Here is an 18,289-nt window from a genome sequence, read left to right as displayed (position 1 = left end):
ATCTCTACAATAAATCCAAAAGAATTAGCCGGGCATGGTAGCATACACCTGTAGTTTCAGCTCCTTGGAAGACTAAGGTGGAAAGATTGCTGGAGCCCAGCAGGTCGATGCTGGGGCTGACTGTGAGTGTGCCACTACCCTTCAGTCTGGGCAACAGAGTGAGACTCCAACTACAAAAAGAAAAAAAAAGGTTTCACCTGCTTACACTGTGACCAACTATGTATTTGAGTGTTGGTTTCACTTTTTAATAAATGTTTTTATCTTCTTTTTTATATGCAGATCATAATCTGATAGTTTAAATGTTATTTTACAATTGGTTTGAACACTTTCAAACCCACAAAAAATTTGAAAAATGCAGTGACTATGCATGTACCCCTCATCTGCACTCCCTAACATACAATATCTGCACTTCCTACATACATGCATGCACATGCGCGTTTACTAAATTGTCTGAAAGGAAGCTGCAAATATCATGCCACTTCACCCCAAAGACTTCGACATACATGTATCTTGTTTTAATTTATATTTATTGGGTTATTTATATGATAGAACATTATGTTTTTATAAGCCATTTGCCATTTCTTCTGTGAACTGCATTCAGATTCTTTGCCCACTTTGCCCTTGAGTACATGGTGTTTCTCTCATCAACGTCTATCATATATGAGTGGAAGTTGCAGCTGATGCTACCCAAATGCCACTTCACTCTGACAAGGAGGTAGGCTCTGCACAACCAGGGAGCCACTTGTGAGCAAAGAAATTTCCTCTGTGACTTAAGGTCTGGACTTAAGGTCTGGCCTTGGCTATTGCTGTTTCTACAGTGAGAATAGATGTCTTATATTCAACTTGTTGACTGAAAACATTTTATTCATGATCAGGGACTGTGGAAAGAAGTAATTAAAATGGAGTGAATAAGCACAGTTAAACTCAATATAACTAGTAGAAACCCAAGAGAGTACCTTGTCCTGTTAGTGAAATGATTTTTAACCTGTATTTTTAGATGAAACTTCCTAGGATACTCTGTATCCTCTCTTTTGTGTATTGGGACATAATTTTTGCTAAATAAAACCACCATCTCTAGAGCTACTATTTGAACTTTTTTTGCAGTGATTTCTGCAGAACTCCATGCTGTCCACCTCCTGACCCTGCACACTCTCACTATGCGGCTGACCTGGGGACTGATTTAGTGAAATCATGTTTGTATTTCTTTTTTCCCCAGTAACATGTTTGAGGTATATGTCCTGAACTTGGCAGAAAATTGATCACACCAGATCAATTCCCAGCCTGGTGTTTACAGGTGAAAAGAGTTTTCAAGTCTCAGACCCTGAGTTATGTACCAGGGCTCCCCTCTCCGAAGTTCTAAGGCACAACTATTCATCTTATGGTTTTATTAGTGTAATATTTAATCCCAGAAATGGGGTGGTATTAAATGCCACCCTCAATTTGTGCAAGGACTACCCTTGAGTGACAGTGTAGGAACCAGATCTCTTTTCTCTCACCTCCTTTCTCTCTGCCCTATTCCCATCCCCTCTTTCCTGGTCCCCCATCCCCATCACTTTCTCCTCTTCTCTCTTTCCCTTTCCCTGTTCTCCTTACCATTTCCTCCGTCTTTACAAGAAAGGATTTTGAGGTATCGTACCCATAGTTTCCAGAGTGCTCACCCTCTCATATCCTGCAAAATCATGGCATAATAAAGTAACAGAAGAAGAGTTCAGAGCCAAGGAAACTTTCACAGTTCTTAGGCAGATATTAAGCTCTAAATATTGGGTACCCTGACAAAAACAGCTCCAAACATGCCAACAAACCCACAGTCCAGGAACAAAAAGATAGCAGATATGTGTGTTCTGTGTGTTAAGCTGACCCTCTCTACTCAGAATCCCCACACCCATAACTGTGGATGAGCCAAGACAGCTGCTCCCTCAGTTGGATTTGGAAACCTGTCTTTGGACTGAGAAGGGTACAAGCCCATTCAGGCAGACAGGTACTTTCCCCACAGGTGAGCCCTCCTCTTCCCTGGTCTCCTCTCTTCACAGTGCTCCCAGGGAGCCTCTGCTCGCTGAGGGCTGCCCCCATCACTTCTTCCACACATAAAACTAGACCATCTAAGCAGATTCGGGCAACAGCTGGGTTGTCCACAGGGAATACTTCCAGTCGCTGTCTCCTCTTCTGGAGCAGGAAGCTGGGACTTTGAATAGAATGGCATCTATCCAAGTGAGCCCATCCCTCTGGGACACTGAGACTTAGGGGAGGTGTTGCCTTTTTGGAAATCCATCTGGTTCTGTGAGAATCTGTTATACTCTTTGCCCCAGGTAAGACCTTTATTAGCTTTCTGTGACACTTGGCTGTATATTGTCATTCAAATTTTAAGGTAAGCTATTATTTATTTATTTGATTATATACATGTTATAGTTAAGTAGTCATTAGAGAGATTTTGAAGAATAATTAAAACCACAAAGAAGAAAAAAATAAATCAAAATCCTGTAGCTCTGAGATGACTGTTGATAGTTTGATGTCTTTGTGTCTAACATTTGATATGCTTAAAATTTACATCTTTTTCTTTACCAATATAGGATTATCCTACACAGACTGTTTATAGCTTTGCTTTTCTCATTTAACGTTGCTCTCTGAGCATTTTTCCATCTCATTAAATATTTTTCTATAACATAATTCTATTGGCTAGAGGGTATCCTGCCACATGAAAAAGTCCTATTTTTGGACTTTAATTAAGATATTTCCAGTGGCTTATTATAAATATTGAAATCAGTATCTTCATGGTTAAATCACACATCAAATTCCTGATGACTTCCTTAGGACAAATGCTTGGAAAGAGATGTACACATTTGATACATATTGTAACATTACCAGTCACGTAGAGTATACCAGTTTATAGTCCAATCCCAATTCCTCAGCTAGAGAATGAGTTCTTTGAGGTTCACTAATATGTAGTTCTCCATAGTCCCTGGCAATGTTGGGCATACAGTGCAAACAATAAACATAAAGGTAATTCCATTTGTCCCATTTATTGAGTAATCATTTGGTTAATTACCAAGTAATTATCCAAGCTCCCCATACTACCTTCTCTTGCTTTCATGCTATAGATGCACTAGATAGGTGTGGTCACTGGGCTAAATATTGATTATAGTGGTGACTCTGATCAGAAGCCTTATATTATCTCAAAACTGATTCAAAATAGCCAACACAAATGTAAGGTTATAGCAGGAAGTGTCAGGTTAAAAGAATTTGGGGTCTAGCATATGGGTTGGAAACTTCTTATTTACTATGATACTAATAAGCAGTCGTGACAAATGAACTGATCACCCTTCCCAGAGAGAAAAGGGGTTGAGGGTGTGGTTTGGGGTATGGGCTGCATCAGGAACTTTGTGATCACCCAGGCTCTATGCTAGAATACAGAGCACTACCGGATGAGTGGAATGTTGTTGCAAATTCTACTATGGGGGCCAGTGCCACTTCAATCAATAAACCAAGCCTGTTCTCTCATGAAGAAACCCATTCTTCTTATCCATCCTTTTCTCTCACTGTTCCATATTTCTCTGGAGCGCACTTGTTTCTATGAACTGTCATCACTGGGTAGTATTTTTTTTTTTTTTGAGTTGGAGTCTCACTCCACAACCCAGACTGGAGTGCAGTGACATGCTCACAGCCACCCCATCGTCGACCTGCTGGGCTCAGGTAATCCTTCCGCGTCAGCCTTCCAAGTAGCTGGAACTACAGGCACATGCTTCCAAGCCCAGCTAATTTTTAATTTATTGTAGAGAGGAAGTCTACCCAAGTTGTCCGGGCTGGTCTCAAGCCCGCGGGCTCAGGCAATCCATTCCCCTCGGCCTCCCAAAGTGCTGGAATTACAGACTGAGCCACTGAGCCCAGCCCCTGGGTGGTATCTTAAAAGAGCCACCATGTTTCTCAAAAACAGTGTCCTGCCTTGTGCTTGTGTTTAAGATCTGTTTTTCCCCTTGCCAAGATGTCTGCAGTGGTCTCTATCCAGCCTCCCTACACTTCCTTCTCTTTCTTGGTAGAAATCATTCCACAGTTTTTATAAGATTCTTCCTAAATCAAAGCCTTAATCTAGTCCTACCACCCACCCATTTCCAAATCGTCCAGGATTTCCCTTGTTGTTTTACTGTACATTCAAATGTCCTCTTCCCAGCAAGAAAAACCTTCCACAAAATGATGCCGACTAACATTCCTTCTTTGAGTGCTGCCTTGTAGTACCCGGTCCACCTCTTCAGGATCCCTTGTGTGTATATACTCTTTGCTTTCAACCAACACATGCCTTTGCTCAAAACGCTCTATTCGCTTGGAACACCTATTCTGTTTGAAACAGTCCATCTTAATAATCAATGTATTTGTCCAATTCTCCTGTGCTTATTTATACACTTTTTGGGTATAGAAACTGAGTCTTATCCATCATAAAACTCCTCTCAGACATACAGTTTTATTGGTAGACAAGAGAGGACCCAGATGTCATGTTATTTTTAGGAGTCGTTGTTTTTGCATTCAACTTACGAGTCAATGGTACAAAAACTGTTTTTGTTTTTGTATTCAATGTGTTATTTTTTCTTAAGGAAGGGAAAAAAGGAGAGTACAGAGTGCTGGGTACAGTGGCATATACCTGTAATCCCAACTACTACAAGGAGGGCTGGGGCAGCAGGATCACTGGAGTCTAGGAGTTCAAAGGTAGCCTGGGAAACATAGCAAGATCCTGGCTCTTGAAAAAATAAATATTTTTTTAAAAGAATATTGATTGTGTTTGACTCTGGAATGTGCCCAGTGGCATCAGGTTATATCACCCATGCCTCACGCCTTGCACACAGATTGAGAATTGAAGAGAGCAGCATCATAAAACTTGTTGCTGGTAACTTGCAGCTTTGCTGGAGTGAGAAGGCATGTGAGGTGAGGCTATGGACTATCCTTTCTACTGCCAAGTCACACCAGCTGGTCTTGTGTTTTCCTGACTGCCTGGTGACATGTGCAAACTAGTGATGGGGTACAAGTAAGGAAGTCGGCACGTAGCTGGCAATTGGAGCATACCTAAGGTAGGGCTTACCAAGCAATCCCTGCAGGCGTGGAGTCTGATGTCAACATCCCGAGGCTGGGTGCTGAGGTTCTTAGGAGCCAGAGGTTGCTCTCATAAATATAACATCTGCTCAAGGCCTTGAGCCTTCATTGCTTTCTTCCTAAAGATGGGATTTTATATGGTTGTTTTCCTTTGTTTTCTACTTTCTTACTTTTCCCTATATATCCAGAAGTCAAAAGCAAAGCAAAACCTTTCCTTGAGTTTTGTTGGCCTTAATTATTAGGTTAAAACCAGAGAAACAAGTGTGACTCATTTGAGAAGAATGCGTCTGTATACATGGGATATCTTACACATAGACAAAACAGAACAAGCAAGATTTTAGGTAAATCTGAAAACATAAGAATTCATAAATCTGTTTATGTTCGAGTTTAAGAAACTTTTTATCCTTGGCTTGACTTATGCTTTTAGTTTGTAGATGAGGAAAGTTAGGCTTGGGAAAAAAACAAGACATCACAGAGCTGGTGAATGCAGGAACGGAGCCTCAAAACCAGGTGTTTTGACTTTGAGTTCAAATGTAATAGTCAATAGAGTCAGCTCGTTTCAGGGAAGCTCACTTTCTACCCACACTGCCAAGCACACCCATAATATTCCCCTGCAGTTATTCCAGCAGTTAACGTTATTTCCAATATTTTTCAACCGCAGTGCTATGAGTATGGTCTTGTTGATCAGTTGACTTGTTATTATTCAGTGCATATAGTTTCATGTGTATTGTTTTTCTTTCAAATTCATGAAGCCCACTAGAACAAATTTTTTTTTTAAATCTAAATCTCTATATTCCCTCTCCTAAGCCGTTTTCTTTTCTTTCTTTTTTCTTTTTTTCTTTTTTGTTTATTTGCTTTTTTCCTTGATGTTGAGCCTCTTCCACCTTAGTTTTATCAACTCTGACTTACTCTGAGGAGGCAATTCTCTGTTAAAAATGTATCTCTCTTGTCTACCAAAAATATGTTTACTGTATCTCTCTTGGATAATAAAGACAATATGGTGCATAATATCCCTCAAGACTGTAGGTCTTTGATACGTTTTTCTCTTTGTAACAGCACTTCCAAAATTTTCAGGGGCATTTCTGTAAGATAAAAATAAAGATTTAATCTGAAAATATTTAAGTAAAAAATAAAGATTTTTTTTTTTTACTATTATAAAACTTTCAGTAGAATTCATACATGTTTAGAAACTCCATATGCGAAATCATATCCACACACACAAAAAACTAGCTGGAGATGAAATTTCAGGCAACCCTCTTTCCTGCTCCCACCCCACAACTGCTCCCATCTGCAAGTAGGAGGGCATGGCTTGGTGTGGGGGAAATTGCAGACAGTGTCAGGACAGGGACACCTAGAGAACAGGGAGCATGAGGCAAGTCAGAGTTTTCCAGAGGGGTGGGAAACCAAGCATCAAATACTGCTCTCCATGTGAAAATGCAGAGACCAGGGAGCCAGGAGGAATTACGGATTCAAGTCTCAGAGCCAAGAAGACATGGGAGATGAGAACAGGAAAGAAGTCCGGATAGAAAGAGGGCCTGTTTGCCAGGAACGGCAAGATGCTCCCTTAGCATACCTTTTAGACCCACCTGAGAGTCGGTACCTGTGAGGTGAGTGTTCCTGGATTTCCTCAAGAGCCAGAGGATAATCACTAGTGACATTCACCAATGAGGATATAAATTTTATATAGTTAAATAATACATAAATCTTTAGTGATTTCAAATCAAACTAACAATTAATACATTGCTTTAGGAAAACTACTGCCTCCTTGACATACCAGAGAAATCTCACAACTAGGTGTGTAGGCAGATGCTGGGGCCACTTGAGGTTCTGGTACCTAAGCATAAAATACCTAAGGTGACACTGACTCTCTTAAAGCTTCTAAACAAAATGGGTGAAGTCTGATCCCTACATAATTAAATACTGAGATTCTCCCAGAGCCAAGACCCATCTGGACCCTTCTGGAACCTTCTCAAAGGAATTTTTTAGGAAACAGAAGGATGTATTCTTTCTGTCTTGCCAGATTGAACATGATAGCTTCTGAACTTCTCATTTAGCTCTTACTTGCTAACAGTTTTATCAAGAGTACATATTCTCTACTTGTTTTTGTTGTTGTTTTGGGGTTGAAACAAGGTCCTGCTCTGTCCCCTAGTCTGGGGTACAGTGGCTTGATCATAGCTCACTACAAACTCAAACCTCTGGTCTCAAGGGATTCTCCTGCCTCAGCCTCCTATGCAGCTGAAACTATAGGCGTGCACCACCATGCCCAGCTAATTTTTTTAAAATCTTTTTGTAGAGATGGGGTCTGCTGTGTTGCCCAGGCTGGTCTCCAACTTGAGGCCTCAAGTAATTCTCCTGCCTTGGCTTCCCAAAGTGCTGTAATGTAGGCTTAAGCCACTGAACCAGCCCCACATTTTCTGGTTTGATATAATTTTTAAAAGGAGGGAGGAGGGAGACTTAGGGAGACTTAAAGATAATGTATTTAAATTAAAAACAACAAAACCTCTGTATTGTGACCTTGGATAATTAAATACTGTTTGGGGATCTTGGTCTCCTGACCAAAAAGTTGGAATTATATCTGTTCTGCTAACTTTACAGGCTAATGGTGAGACTCAGTCTAACAAACATGAAAATTATTTGAACATCTTCCATATAGCAGGAACTATCACTGTGGCTCAAGCTCTCTGAAAACAAATTCTTCGGTGAACTACTTAGTGACATGTTTTGCTACTGTTTTATTTCTATTTATTTCTAGGGGTGCTCATTTAAATCTCCCACCAGAGAGGTATAAAGATGGATGCTGTGTGTCTTATTCCCTTCTCTAGGAAATATGCAGACTGCATCACTCCTATGGGCTGTGATCAAGGGAGTCGCCATGTACCCACCACATTGCAGGCTCTTCTGGCCTAAGACCCTTTCCCACCAGAAGTTGCTATTTAAATTGTCATGAAAAAATAAAAGTGGCCCCAACCCTGCAACTACCTGAATCAAGTCAGAATGGAAGATGTTTTCAAAAAGCGAGTAACTAGAGCGACCTTTCTGTGTTCCTGTTGTAAATAGCCACACTGTAGATGGGCTCTTTCTGTCAGGCAGCCAGATCTTCCCTCTCTGCTTCCTTGTCAAAAACTGGGGGAACCCCTCAGAGATGAGCTCAGTAAATTCTAAGAATGACCAAGCTTTTCTACTTTAACTGAGGTAATTGGTTAGACCCAGAAACTTCGAAGCTAAAACAAAGAATCTCACAACCAGAGTTCCAAGTTGTTGTGTGTTTGGCCTTTATTTTCCCTCACCCCTACAAAAAATGCCATTCAAATCCCAAAGGAAAGGAGAAGGGGCGGTGGGGGGGGGGGGTGCCAAGGAAGCCCATGGCAATCTTTGAGCATGCTCCCACTCCACCTGACCCAGGAGAACTTGGCCTACCATTGGCCTTGCTAAGCATGGTCCTTACAGTGGACACAAGCAAAAAGTAGCCCTTCAAGGGAGAAGCATCAAGTTTGGGGAAGTGTCAGTGCCTAATCTTTCATCCTGTCCCTATAGGAATGGGAGAATGGTTTTGTACTCTTAGAAAACTAGAAGAAAAGCCCTTGGAATCTCAAACTTTTCTGGACTTCCACCTGCCTAGCCAGAGTCTGCCTTATCTAACCTTTTCTTGAAGCAAAGGATATTAAGAGATACATATGCCTCAACCCTTTTAAAGAGAAAAGCAAAGAAAAAGGCACACAAGACTGGTGCTCCCATTTTCTGAGCTAATTATAGAAAGATCTTTGATTTTGTCTCTTAAGTATTACATGACAAGGTAGTAGTGAAAGGCATTATATGATTTTCGGTAATAAAGATAATTCTATTGGGATTTAAGGGTCAAAAGGGGGGAACCAAAATGGGGAAACCATTTAAATGAGGCCAACTGGATCATTTAGACAAGAAGGACCCAATGGCTACCAAATACCAGGCTTTGAGGCAAAGAGATAACCCATTGCAGGAAACGAGCAGAGAGTGACAGGCCAAAGGGACAGATCTGCACAGATGCTGAGCAGCAGGGGTGTTTGTGTGCACTCTCTGTCATAACGTGGTGATGGGTTGACTCTGAGCATAAGCCAAGGGTGAAAATCTAAGAAAGCACTGGGAACCTCATCTCTACAATAAATCAAAATGAGCCAGGCATGGTAGTGCGCGCCTGTAGTTCCAGGCGGAAGGATCACTGGAGCCCAGCAGGTCGAGGCTGCGGTGGCCGGGAGCGGCCACTGCACTCCAGTCTGGGTGACAGAGTGAGACTCCAACTCAAACAAAACAAAACAAAACACTGGGAGAGCCTGAGGGCCTAGACCAGCAGAGAGATGGGTTCAAATCCCAGTCTCCCCACCAACTACATCTGACCTTGGGAATGTTCTATACACTCCCTATGTACATATCTCATCTGTAGAGTAGAGACAGTTGTAGTGCCTACTGCAGAAAAAAGAAATGGAATTTATCTCGTAGGGTTTATTTCGTGAGGATTAAGTGAGTTCACATATAAAGCTCAAGCCCAGTTCCTGGCACATGGCTAATCCTCAGCTTTAACTAGTGTTAGTACTGCTAAATGGGCACCTCACAGGGATGTTGAAAGGACAGAATGAAACCATGTATGTGATGTACATGGCACAGTGCTTAGCACATAGGACTTGCTCAACAAAGAGCTATTACAGAAAACTAGACAAAAGTCTGTGTTATGGGCATGTAGGGAACAAAGAGCCAGAGGGTGAAAAGCAAGCCTGTTAGAATCAGGATACATCCTGAAAGACCCAGCCTTGGCTGAAAGGACTCAGGTTGGGAGATCAGAGACATAGAAAGGCAGACCAGGCAGAGGGAGGGGTTAGGAATCCAGGCTGACAGACAGCAAATGGGGGGCAGCAACCAGTTTAGAAAAAACATTTGCCCAGAAAGTCACCAGTTACAAACTTCCTGTGATAAGAGGCCAGTTCCTAAGTCTGGCCAGGCTATGACCCCCATGTCTTGTTTGAATAGGGATACAGACAGAACTGATGTCCGTTGCTAAGTGAAAGGTTTATCAATGTTCGAGGTCAGATTCCTGTCAGGGATAAAGAAATCACTTCCACGTTTGCTACAGCCTAATAGATGAATGAATCTATTTTTTAAGCGAAATAGGCATCCATGCTACAAGCTAGCCGGATACTGTCCTCCCCAAACAGGGAACCTGCTACCACCACCGGTGTTGTAGAGAATGCGAGCTGCGGGTGGGGCTGTCTTGTTAAAAGGAAGGAAATTGCAAACATGGTTTTTAGCCTCATCATAGTCTTGATTGTTGACCAAGATGTGATTTAGCCTGGAGCTATCATTATCTTGGAAAAACCAGCACAAAGAGGGTTGCTTGTGATAGTGAATTACCTGACCTTCAGGTTTAAATGCTCATGGTTTCTATTCGAAGCACATTTTAAATGCATTTTCATCCTCATCTACTTTAAAATGAGCAAAACCTGCTAGTAGATTATTCATCTTTAGGTAGAATCTACTTTCACTTATGTTGCATATAGGTCAAATGAGTATATATACCAGAGATACCAGAGAAACACATCCTAAAATACACCGAGGTCTGGCTGATAAAGCAAAGTCATGGCCTTTCCAAAACTCTGAATTTTGACCACAAATGATGTTTTACTTTTTAAGGTCTTCTCACTGGCTTTATGTAGCACTCCTCAAAGTGAGGCCCTGACTCTGTTTCCTAGAGAAGAAATCTTGGCTCTCTTTGGATGTATGATATGAGTCTAACTATGTAGTTCTCATAAAGATCATTCCAGAAACATAAAACCCAAGGCTCTGTGGTGAATTCATGGCAGAGGAAAAGGAGCGGAGGCAAAGCTTGTGGTTGCTTGCCACAGCCAGGAACCACAGTCTTCTCAAAAACATCCACCCATAACTAATTCATGCAGTGAGATCACCTGAGTCATCTTTACTATCCTAATTACCACAACGTGCTTCTGCCTGGATGTCACTGGAGTGTTTTAAAATATGTATAGGGCTGAAAGAATGTTCACCTAACTTTATATATTAAAGATAATGGATTTAACTTCTCACTTGGAAGTCACAATAAGAATGAAGAAATTAACAATCAGAGATGGCTTTTCCGAATGAGATGCCAGTGGACACTTTTTTATGCTGTGCTGTGTGACATTACAAGACCTCCTGAGTCCTGTGACATATGGGGAAAGCAGAATGCTTTAAGTCACATTGGTGCTTAGCAGGCACATGAGATGGCCTTAAATAATTCATTAAAAAGAGACTACTTTGTGTTTTCTTCACTTAATAAGAAAGGTTGTAAATTTTCTTCATGAATGTATGCACCCCCCCCACATATCCAACATAATATTTTTGTGATGATCACATTCAAGATGAAGAATCTATCAAAGGTAAGAATGAGTGAAAGGAACCACAGGACATAGCCAAATTAAAATTGTATGATTCAGCCGGACTCGATGGCTCAGCCTGTAATCCCGCGCCTTTGGGAGGCTGAGGTGGGTGGATTGCCTGAGTCCGCGGGTTCGAGACCCACCTGGGCAGCGAGACCTCATCTCTACAATAAATCAAAAAATCAGCCGGGCGTGGTAATGCATGCCTGTAATTCCGGCTACTCGGAAGGCTGAGGCAGAAGGATCGCCGGAGCCCGGCAGGTCGAGGCTGCGGTGGCCAGGAGCGGCCACTGCACTCCAGTCTGGGCGACAGAGTGAGGCTCCAACTCAAAAAAAAAAAAAATTGTGTGATTCATTAAAATCACCCATTAAGGCTGAGTTGTTGGGGTGGGAACTGGTGAATCTGTGATTTGCATGGAGCTCAGCCCTGCAGGCACCCGTTTCTGTCAAGAGTCATGCATTAGAAGTAAGCCCAGACTCGTTCCGACACTAGGTGGGATTTTTAGAAGGAAATCAAGTGTGTTCTGTACTGGGACTCATCTTTGGCAAAAGATTCGGGCAGAACAGACCTGTCTGAGCATGCTGTGCGCGTGCATGACCTGCCATCTAGTGGTGAAGGGAGCCTTGTGTGAATACAGAGGAAGACGGTCTTTTGTCTCTTCTGCCTCCACGCTCTCCACCACTCGAATTAGACAGTTCTAGAGCTTCAGTGCTGTAGGATAACTATTATTTGGGAAAGAAAAAGTATATATTTTCTTAGAAGCCATACGTTGAACATAAATTATTATGGGGAAAAAATCCTTGTATTACAATAATTATTAAAGCCAAAAGTTGCAAATCAGCAGTGTACATATATATGTGTTCTGTATGGCCCAGAGAGTACTCTCTTTTGTTTTATTCTGAGATTTGATATACAGTGTAGTGCACAAATCTTCATTATACAGCTTGATAGATTTTTACATATGTATAACCCACCAATCATCACCCAGATGAAGATATAGGAGTTTCCAGCCCCCCTCATCCCCTATACTGGTCAGTTAATCATTATTCCAAACTCTTTCGCTACGGATTTGTAATGGCATCATTAAAATTCCTCACAAAAATAATAAAATCCTATCATCACCTTTCAGTAGTTTGTCCAAAAAGGAGCAGTTTCCTCAGCAGTAACATTCTGTAGTCACTCTTTCCTAGGTTTACAATCTTTTGGAGTCCAGGTATCATATGGTCTCTCTCTCCCCAGTCTACATTCCTAATAGATTGCTTTTCTTACCAACGTTCCCACTGGGAGAGCTCTCCATTTGTTACACTGATTGTATTTTCCCAGGTGTCTCTGCAGGCAGCCAAGTCAATTTCAGAGAAATCCCATTACTTTGAGCAGCATCTCCAAAGTAATCAGAGGTGCCACTGTCATGGCAAAGCCTATAAAATTTCAACGCAGTGTTTCAGAAATTAATGTTAATGCCATGTCACCAGCGACTGCTCTGACACCCCATTCAAATTAAGCCAAGCAATGCATCAGTCCTAGTATTCTAATGGTGAAAAAGGTTCTCGGCCTATAGTCCAGCAAAGGCTAATTTATAATGAATAGCATAATGCAGTCATTGTTGCTGTTTATACAGGGCCTCTTTCTGTTCAAATGAAACTAAATTCTCTCTGAACACCAAAATATTTAGTATGTCAAGAAGCAGAGCTAGCTTTGAAATAAATTACCATTCCAGTGCTTTCTTGTGCATATTTATTATTTGATTGCTATGTAAACAAATATACAATCAGCAAACATATCTAGTGAAGCTGTTACTTCCAGGTGTTTCACAACGTGCTGGAGATAGAAAAAGGTAAGGTGTACAAATCTTCCCTTACTGCCACAGATTTGAGCCTTGTTTAGACCTGTAGTCCCCTGGCCTACAAACTGGTGTTTAGTGAGATCACTGCCGGGCCTGGTGGGTGGCTCACACACCTGTACTCCCAGCACTCAGAAAAGACAAGATGGGAGGATTGCTTGAGGCCAGGAGTTTGATACCAGCTTGTGCAACCATCCGAGACCCTGTCTCCAAGGAAAAAAAAAAAGCTAGCTGGACATGGTGATGCATGCCTATAGTCCAGCTACTTGAGAGGCTGAAGTGGGAAGATCCTTTAAGCCCAGAAGTTCAGGATTACAGTGGGCTATGATTGAGCCAGTGTACTCCAGCCTAGGCAACAGACCAAGACCTTGTCTCTAAAAATAATGAATTAACAACACTTAAAAAAAGAAATCACTGCTTCTTGGGATAATAAACAAGGCAGGAATGTAGGCGTTATCCTGATTTAGTCCTTTCCACAAATTACTTGTGTTTTTCCTAGTTATTTGTCATGAATTTGCAAAATAGAAGAATGTAAAGAAGAAAATATAAAATTCCCTAATCCACCAAAGAAAGTCTACAATGGCTTTGATTAATTTACATCAAAGAATCATAATTCCTTTTCTCTAGAGTGTGTGTTTATTTTGTGTAGTTGAGATGATACTTGTATTTGCCTCTGTCATTAGAAACCCTTGAAGCACATTTAATACTTTGAATGACTAAATTTTGGGGATAAGAATGAAAATTAATGTTTTAATTGTTCCCTGTAATGGAACATTTTGATTGCTGTTTTAAAAATATTTATAGAGGCTGGGTACGATGGCTTATACCTGTAATCCCAGCACTTTGGGAAACCAAGGCGGGAGGATTGCTTGAGCCCTAGAGTTTGAGACCAGCCTGGGCAACATAGTAAGACCTTGTCTCTACAAAAATAAAAAAAATTAACTGGGCACAGTGACACGTGCCTGTAGTCCCAGCTACTTGGGTCACTGACTCAGGAGGATCCCCTGAGCTCAGGAGTTTGAGGCTGTGGTGAACTGTGATCCTGCCACTGCACTCGAACCTGGGCAACAGAATGAGACATGATACACACACACACACACACAATGAAATTTATAGATATTTTATGTCTGTGTGTTTGAAATTAAGTGTGTGCCTTCCTGCTTCCAGAATAATGTTTAATAATAATGGCGATACTAGTTATCTACAATTTATTCCTGATTTTAAAGGAAATAGTTCTGGTGTTTATTAATAGGCTGATTTGACAGGATTAAGAAAATCATAGTAAGTCCTTTGAGTTCTTGTTGTTAAACAAGAGCAAATGGAAATTGAACATTACCAAATGTCCTTGGTGCTACTGAAATAATAATATGGCCTATGGATGTGATACATTATATTAATATGTTTTCTAATGTTGGTTCCCCTTCCCCAAAGTGACTACTGCTGTATTATGGAGCATTATATATTTAATGACTTCTCTGATTCAGTTCTATCCTATTGTATTTAGGGTTTGAATGTATGTTTATTATATGTTGTTCTTTAAAGCCAACTAGTGTGGAAGGGTTAAGACAAGCTCTGTGAATTTCATTCTAGTCTATAAATGGGGCTTGCTGAAAGTGGGGGTGGGACCTCTTTATGTCTAGTTTGCATTTTTTCTTTACCTCTTATTCCAACTGCAATAATTGTGTTTTTTCCTTATGTGAATTCACAAAGTAATTTTATTAACCTCTCTCAAAGCACTCATCATACAGTATCTTACATCAAACTGATCTGTATATGTGTCTTCTGTTCTTGTAAGAATGGCCCATGTCTGAAATTCAAGAGTTTTCCATCCCTTCCCCTAGCTACTAAGTGTTGTCCATCTAGCCTCTCCTATAGAGTCAGATTGTCCAAGCAGTGCTACTGTGGTAGATGGTAGAAATGCCCTTAATTTTCTTATGGACACCCTGAGGTCTCCAAACCAGTACTGTGGGAATTTAAGGAAGGAGAGCAGAAAGCAGTGATTCCAAAGTCACTCTTGTGGGTACTGTGCTTCTCTGTGGCAGCAATATGAGTCCAGATGCCATGAGTCAGCCTCCGAGGGCTTGGGAGCAGACACAGATGGGGCCAGAGCAAAACGCTAAAACCAGCCTTCAGTTTGGAGCAGACACAGATAGGAACCAGAGCAAAGCATTAAAACCAGCCTTCAGTTTTGATCTTCGGGAGCCAAACCTGAAGAGTAGTCATAGTGCTCCAGATGTGGTTCCATTCCAGTTCTGATGGCGAATTACAAAGAGAACCAATTACTTCAAATAATTTTTCCATTAAAGCACATACCAGGGGGCACTCAAAAAAAATAGCATTGTCTTTTGGAGGACAGGCCCTTATAGTACAGGTTTCCCCCCTAGGTATGTGTTCTAGGAACCCATTGGCATCAGTGTACTGGCCAGCACTGTTGTGAGAGACTGCATTTGGCTTCAGTTAATTTTTGGTTTTTGGAGATTCTTTCGGTGTGCTTGCCCATTTCATGGTGGGTGATTTACGAGCGCCCCTGCCCACCCCGCGCTGATTGTTCCACAGTTTTTGACCCAAAACAGCATGACCCCTATACTCCACCCTCCCTATTCACTTGATCTCGCCCCAAATGACTTTTTTTCTGTTTCCTGGATGAAAAAAGTCCTCAAAGGGAAACATTTTGCCAATGTGGAAGAGGTGAAACAAAAAAACAGCAGAAGCACTAAAAACTGTTTTGAGCAGTGGAGAAAGTGTCTCAGTAGGTATACTGCATCAAGTGGAGAGTACTTTGAAGGTGACTGAAGTTTAAATATGTAAGAATAAACACAGTTTTTTATAAATAAATTCTGGGTTTGTTTTGGTCCCCCCTCATACTCTTGCTTACTCTTAACACTAAATACATTCATTGTACTCTAATTTTTGTGAAAAAATCCTTCTAATACTCAATTCAAGACATCACTTCAAAATAATGTCTTTCAATTGTCAATCTTTTCCAGGGAAACCTCACAAAATTCAGGACCCTCTAATGGTTCACTCTCCTACCAACTATAAACCCAGGTCTCACTCATATTCGAATTCCCATTATGCTTTGCACTGTGCTTGGCTTATGGATTGTACTTAGCAAATATTTCTGAAATTAATCTTTTTTCTTACAACTTAATATTATTGAATGGTATCCTTCACATTTATTTAAAGCACAAAAGCAACTTCAAAAACCACATAGGCAACCGGGCTCGGTGGCTCAGCCTATAATCCTGTGCTTTGGGAGCCTGAGGTGAGTGGATTGCCTGAGCCTGCAGGTTCGAGGCCCGCCTGGGCAACTTGGCGAGACCTCATCTCTACAATAAATCAAAAAAATTAGCCAGGCGTGGTAGCGCGCACCTGTAGTTTTAGCTACTTGGAAGGCTGAGGCGGAAGGATCTCAGAAGCCCAGCAGGTCGAGGCTGCGGTGGCTGGGAGTGTGCCACTGCACTCCAGTCTGGATGACAGAGTGAGACTCCAACTCGAAAAAAAAACAACAGAAAAACCACATAGGCCTTTTAACAAATAGTTAGATGTAGAATCACAACCAAAAAACAGTAAATGAAAATTAATAGAATAAATGATGGCAAAAGTTAAGGGGAAAACATATCCAGCAATTCTACTTCTTGGTATACGTATTTATCCAGAAGATACGTACTCAGAGAGATATACACCCATGCTCATAGCTGCATTATTTGCAGTAGCCAGAAGGTGGAGGCAACCCGAGTATCTATTGATGTATGAATGGATAAACAAAATATGGTATATACATATAATTCAGCCTTAAAAAGAAAGGAAATTCTGACACATGCTACAATGTGGGTGAACCTTGAGGACAGTATGCTAAGTGAATTAAGCCAGTCACAAAAGGATAAATGCTGTATGACTCCACTTACATGAGGTATTCTAAAGTAGTCAACTTTATAAAGACAAAAGGAAAAACAGCGGTTTCTGGGGGCAGAAAGAATGGGAGGTGTTATTTGATGGGTACAGAGTCTCTGTTTTGTAAGATGAAAAGTTCCACAACAGACACTAGGATCTCCTAAAGGCGGTGGAGGGGAGCAAGGGTCGAAAAACTATCTACTGGGTACCATGCCCACTAATTGGGTAATGGGTTCAGTAAAAGCCCATATCTCATCATCACACAATATACGCATGTAACAAACCTGCACATGTACCCCTTGAGTCTAAAATGAAATAAGTAAATTTAAAAGTGTTCTGAAGATGGAGGGGGGTGACGGTTACACAACAATGTGAGTTTACTTAATGCAATGAGCTGTACACATAAAGACAGTCAAGATGGTAACTCTGTGTTATATATATATTTTACCACAATTACAAAAAAAATAGGGAAAAGTACACTATTCAAGCACAAAACAAAATGAGAGTCACTAAGACAGTACTTCAACTGATGACTCTTTGAAGTATATAGTCAACTTTCAGACCATCCTTCCAGAAAACGAGCAGTTAGGAGACATTGTTGACCACGTTTCTGTGCAGAAACTAGAGTTCCTTGAAGACAAAGTGAAATGCTGTATTCAGTAATTACTTTCTTTTTTCCTTAGGGTGTTAAATACCACGTTATTTGAAAGCTGGGACATCGTTGGACCTTTCCCTTCCTGGTGGATTTTTAACCTACTGCTGTTGCTAATACAGGGGATGAACTGCTTCTGGTCTTACTACATTATAAAAATAGCTTGCAAAGCTGTTTCAAAAGGCAGGGTAAGCTCAAACTCCTTTTTTCCAGTATGTCTCAGAAAATTTATTTGGTTCCTCTGGATTTACTATTTCATAAAATATATCAAAACTGGTATGATTTCTTCAAAATTGAGTAAAGCCATCTAGAAACACAAGCCAATTTTTAAAATTTTTTTCTCTTTAGTTTATTTGAAAGTCTTTAACATTGCTTAACAGATGATGAAACCCAATGAGAACTGCATTTGTAATTTTAGATTTAGTGATGAT

The 18,289-nt window shown here is 40.9% G+C and overlaps 1 protein-coding gene across 1 annotated transcript in view; it reads left to right on the top strand.

Moving 5' to 3' along the window:
• Positions 1 to 18,289, top strand: part of CERS6 (ceramide synthase 6) — an 88,155-nt gene that overhangs the window by 65,688 nt on the left and 4,178 nt on the right. Inside the window, exon 6 of the mRNA XM_021706339.1 lies at positions 17,890 to 18,046. Within this exon, the coding sequence (XP_021562014.1) occupies positions 17,890 to 18,046 (157 nt within the window). The remainder of the gene's footprint in view (positions 1 to 17,889; positions 18,047 to 18,289) is intronic.

Source organism: Carlito syrichta, unplaced genomic scaffold (assembly GCF_000164805.1).
Source record: "Carlito syrichta isolate Samal-C Ts95f unplaced genomic scaffold, Tarsius_syrichta-2.0.1 Scaffold315469, whole genome shotgun sequence".
Classification (NCBI taxonomy): Eukaryota; Metazoa; Chordata; class Mammalia; order Primates; family Tarsiidae; genus Carlito; species Carlito syrichta.
This window is presented reverse-complemented; position numbering and strand designations above follow the sequence as displayed.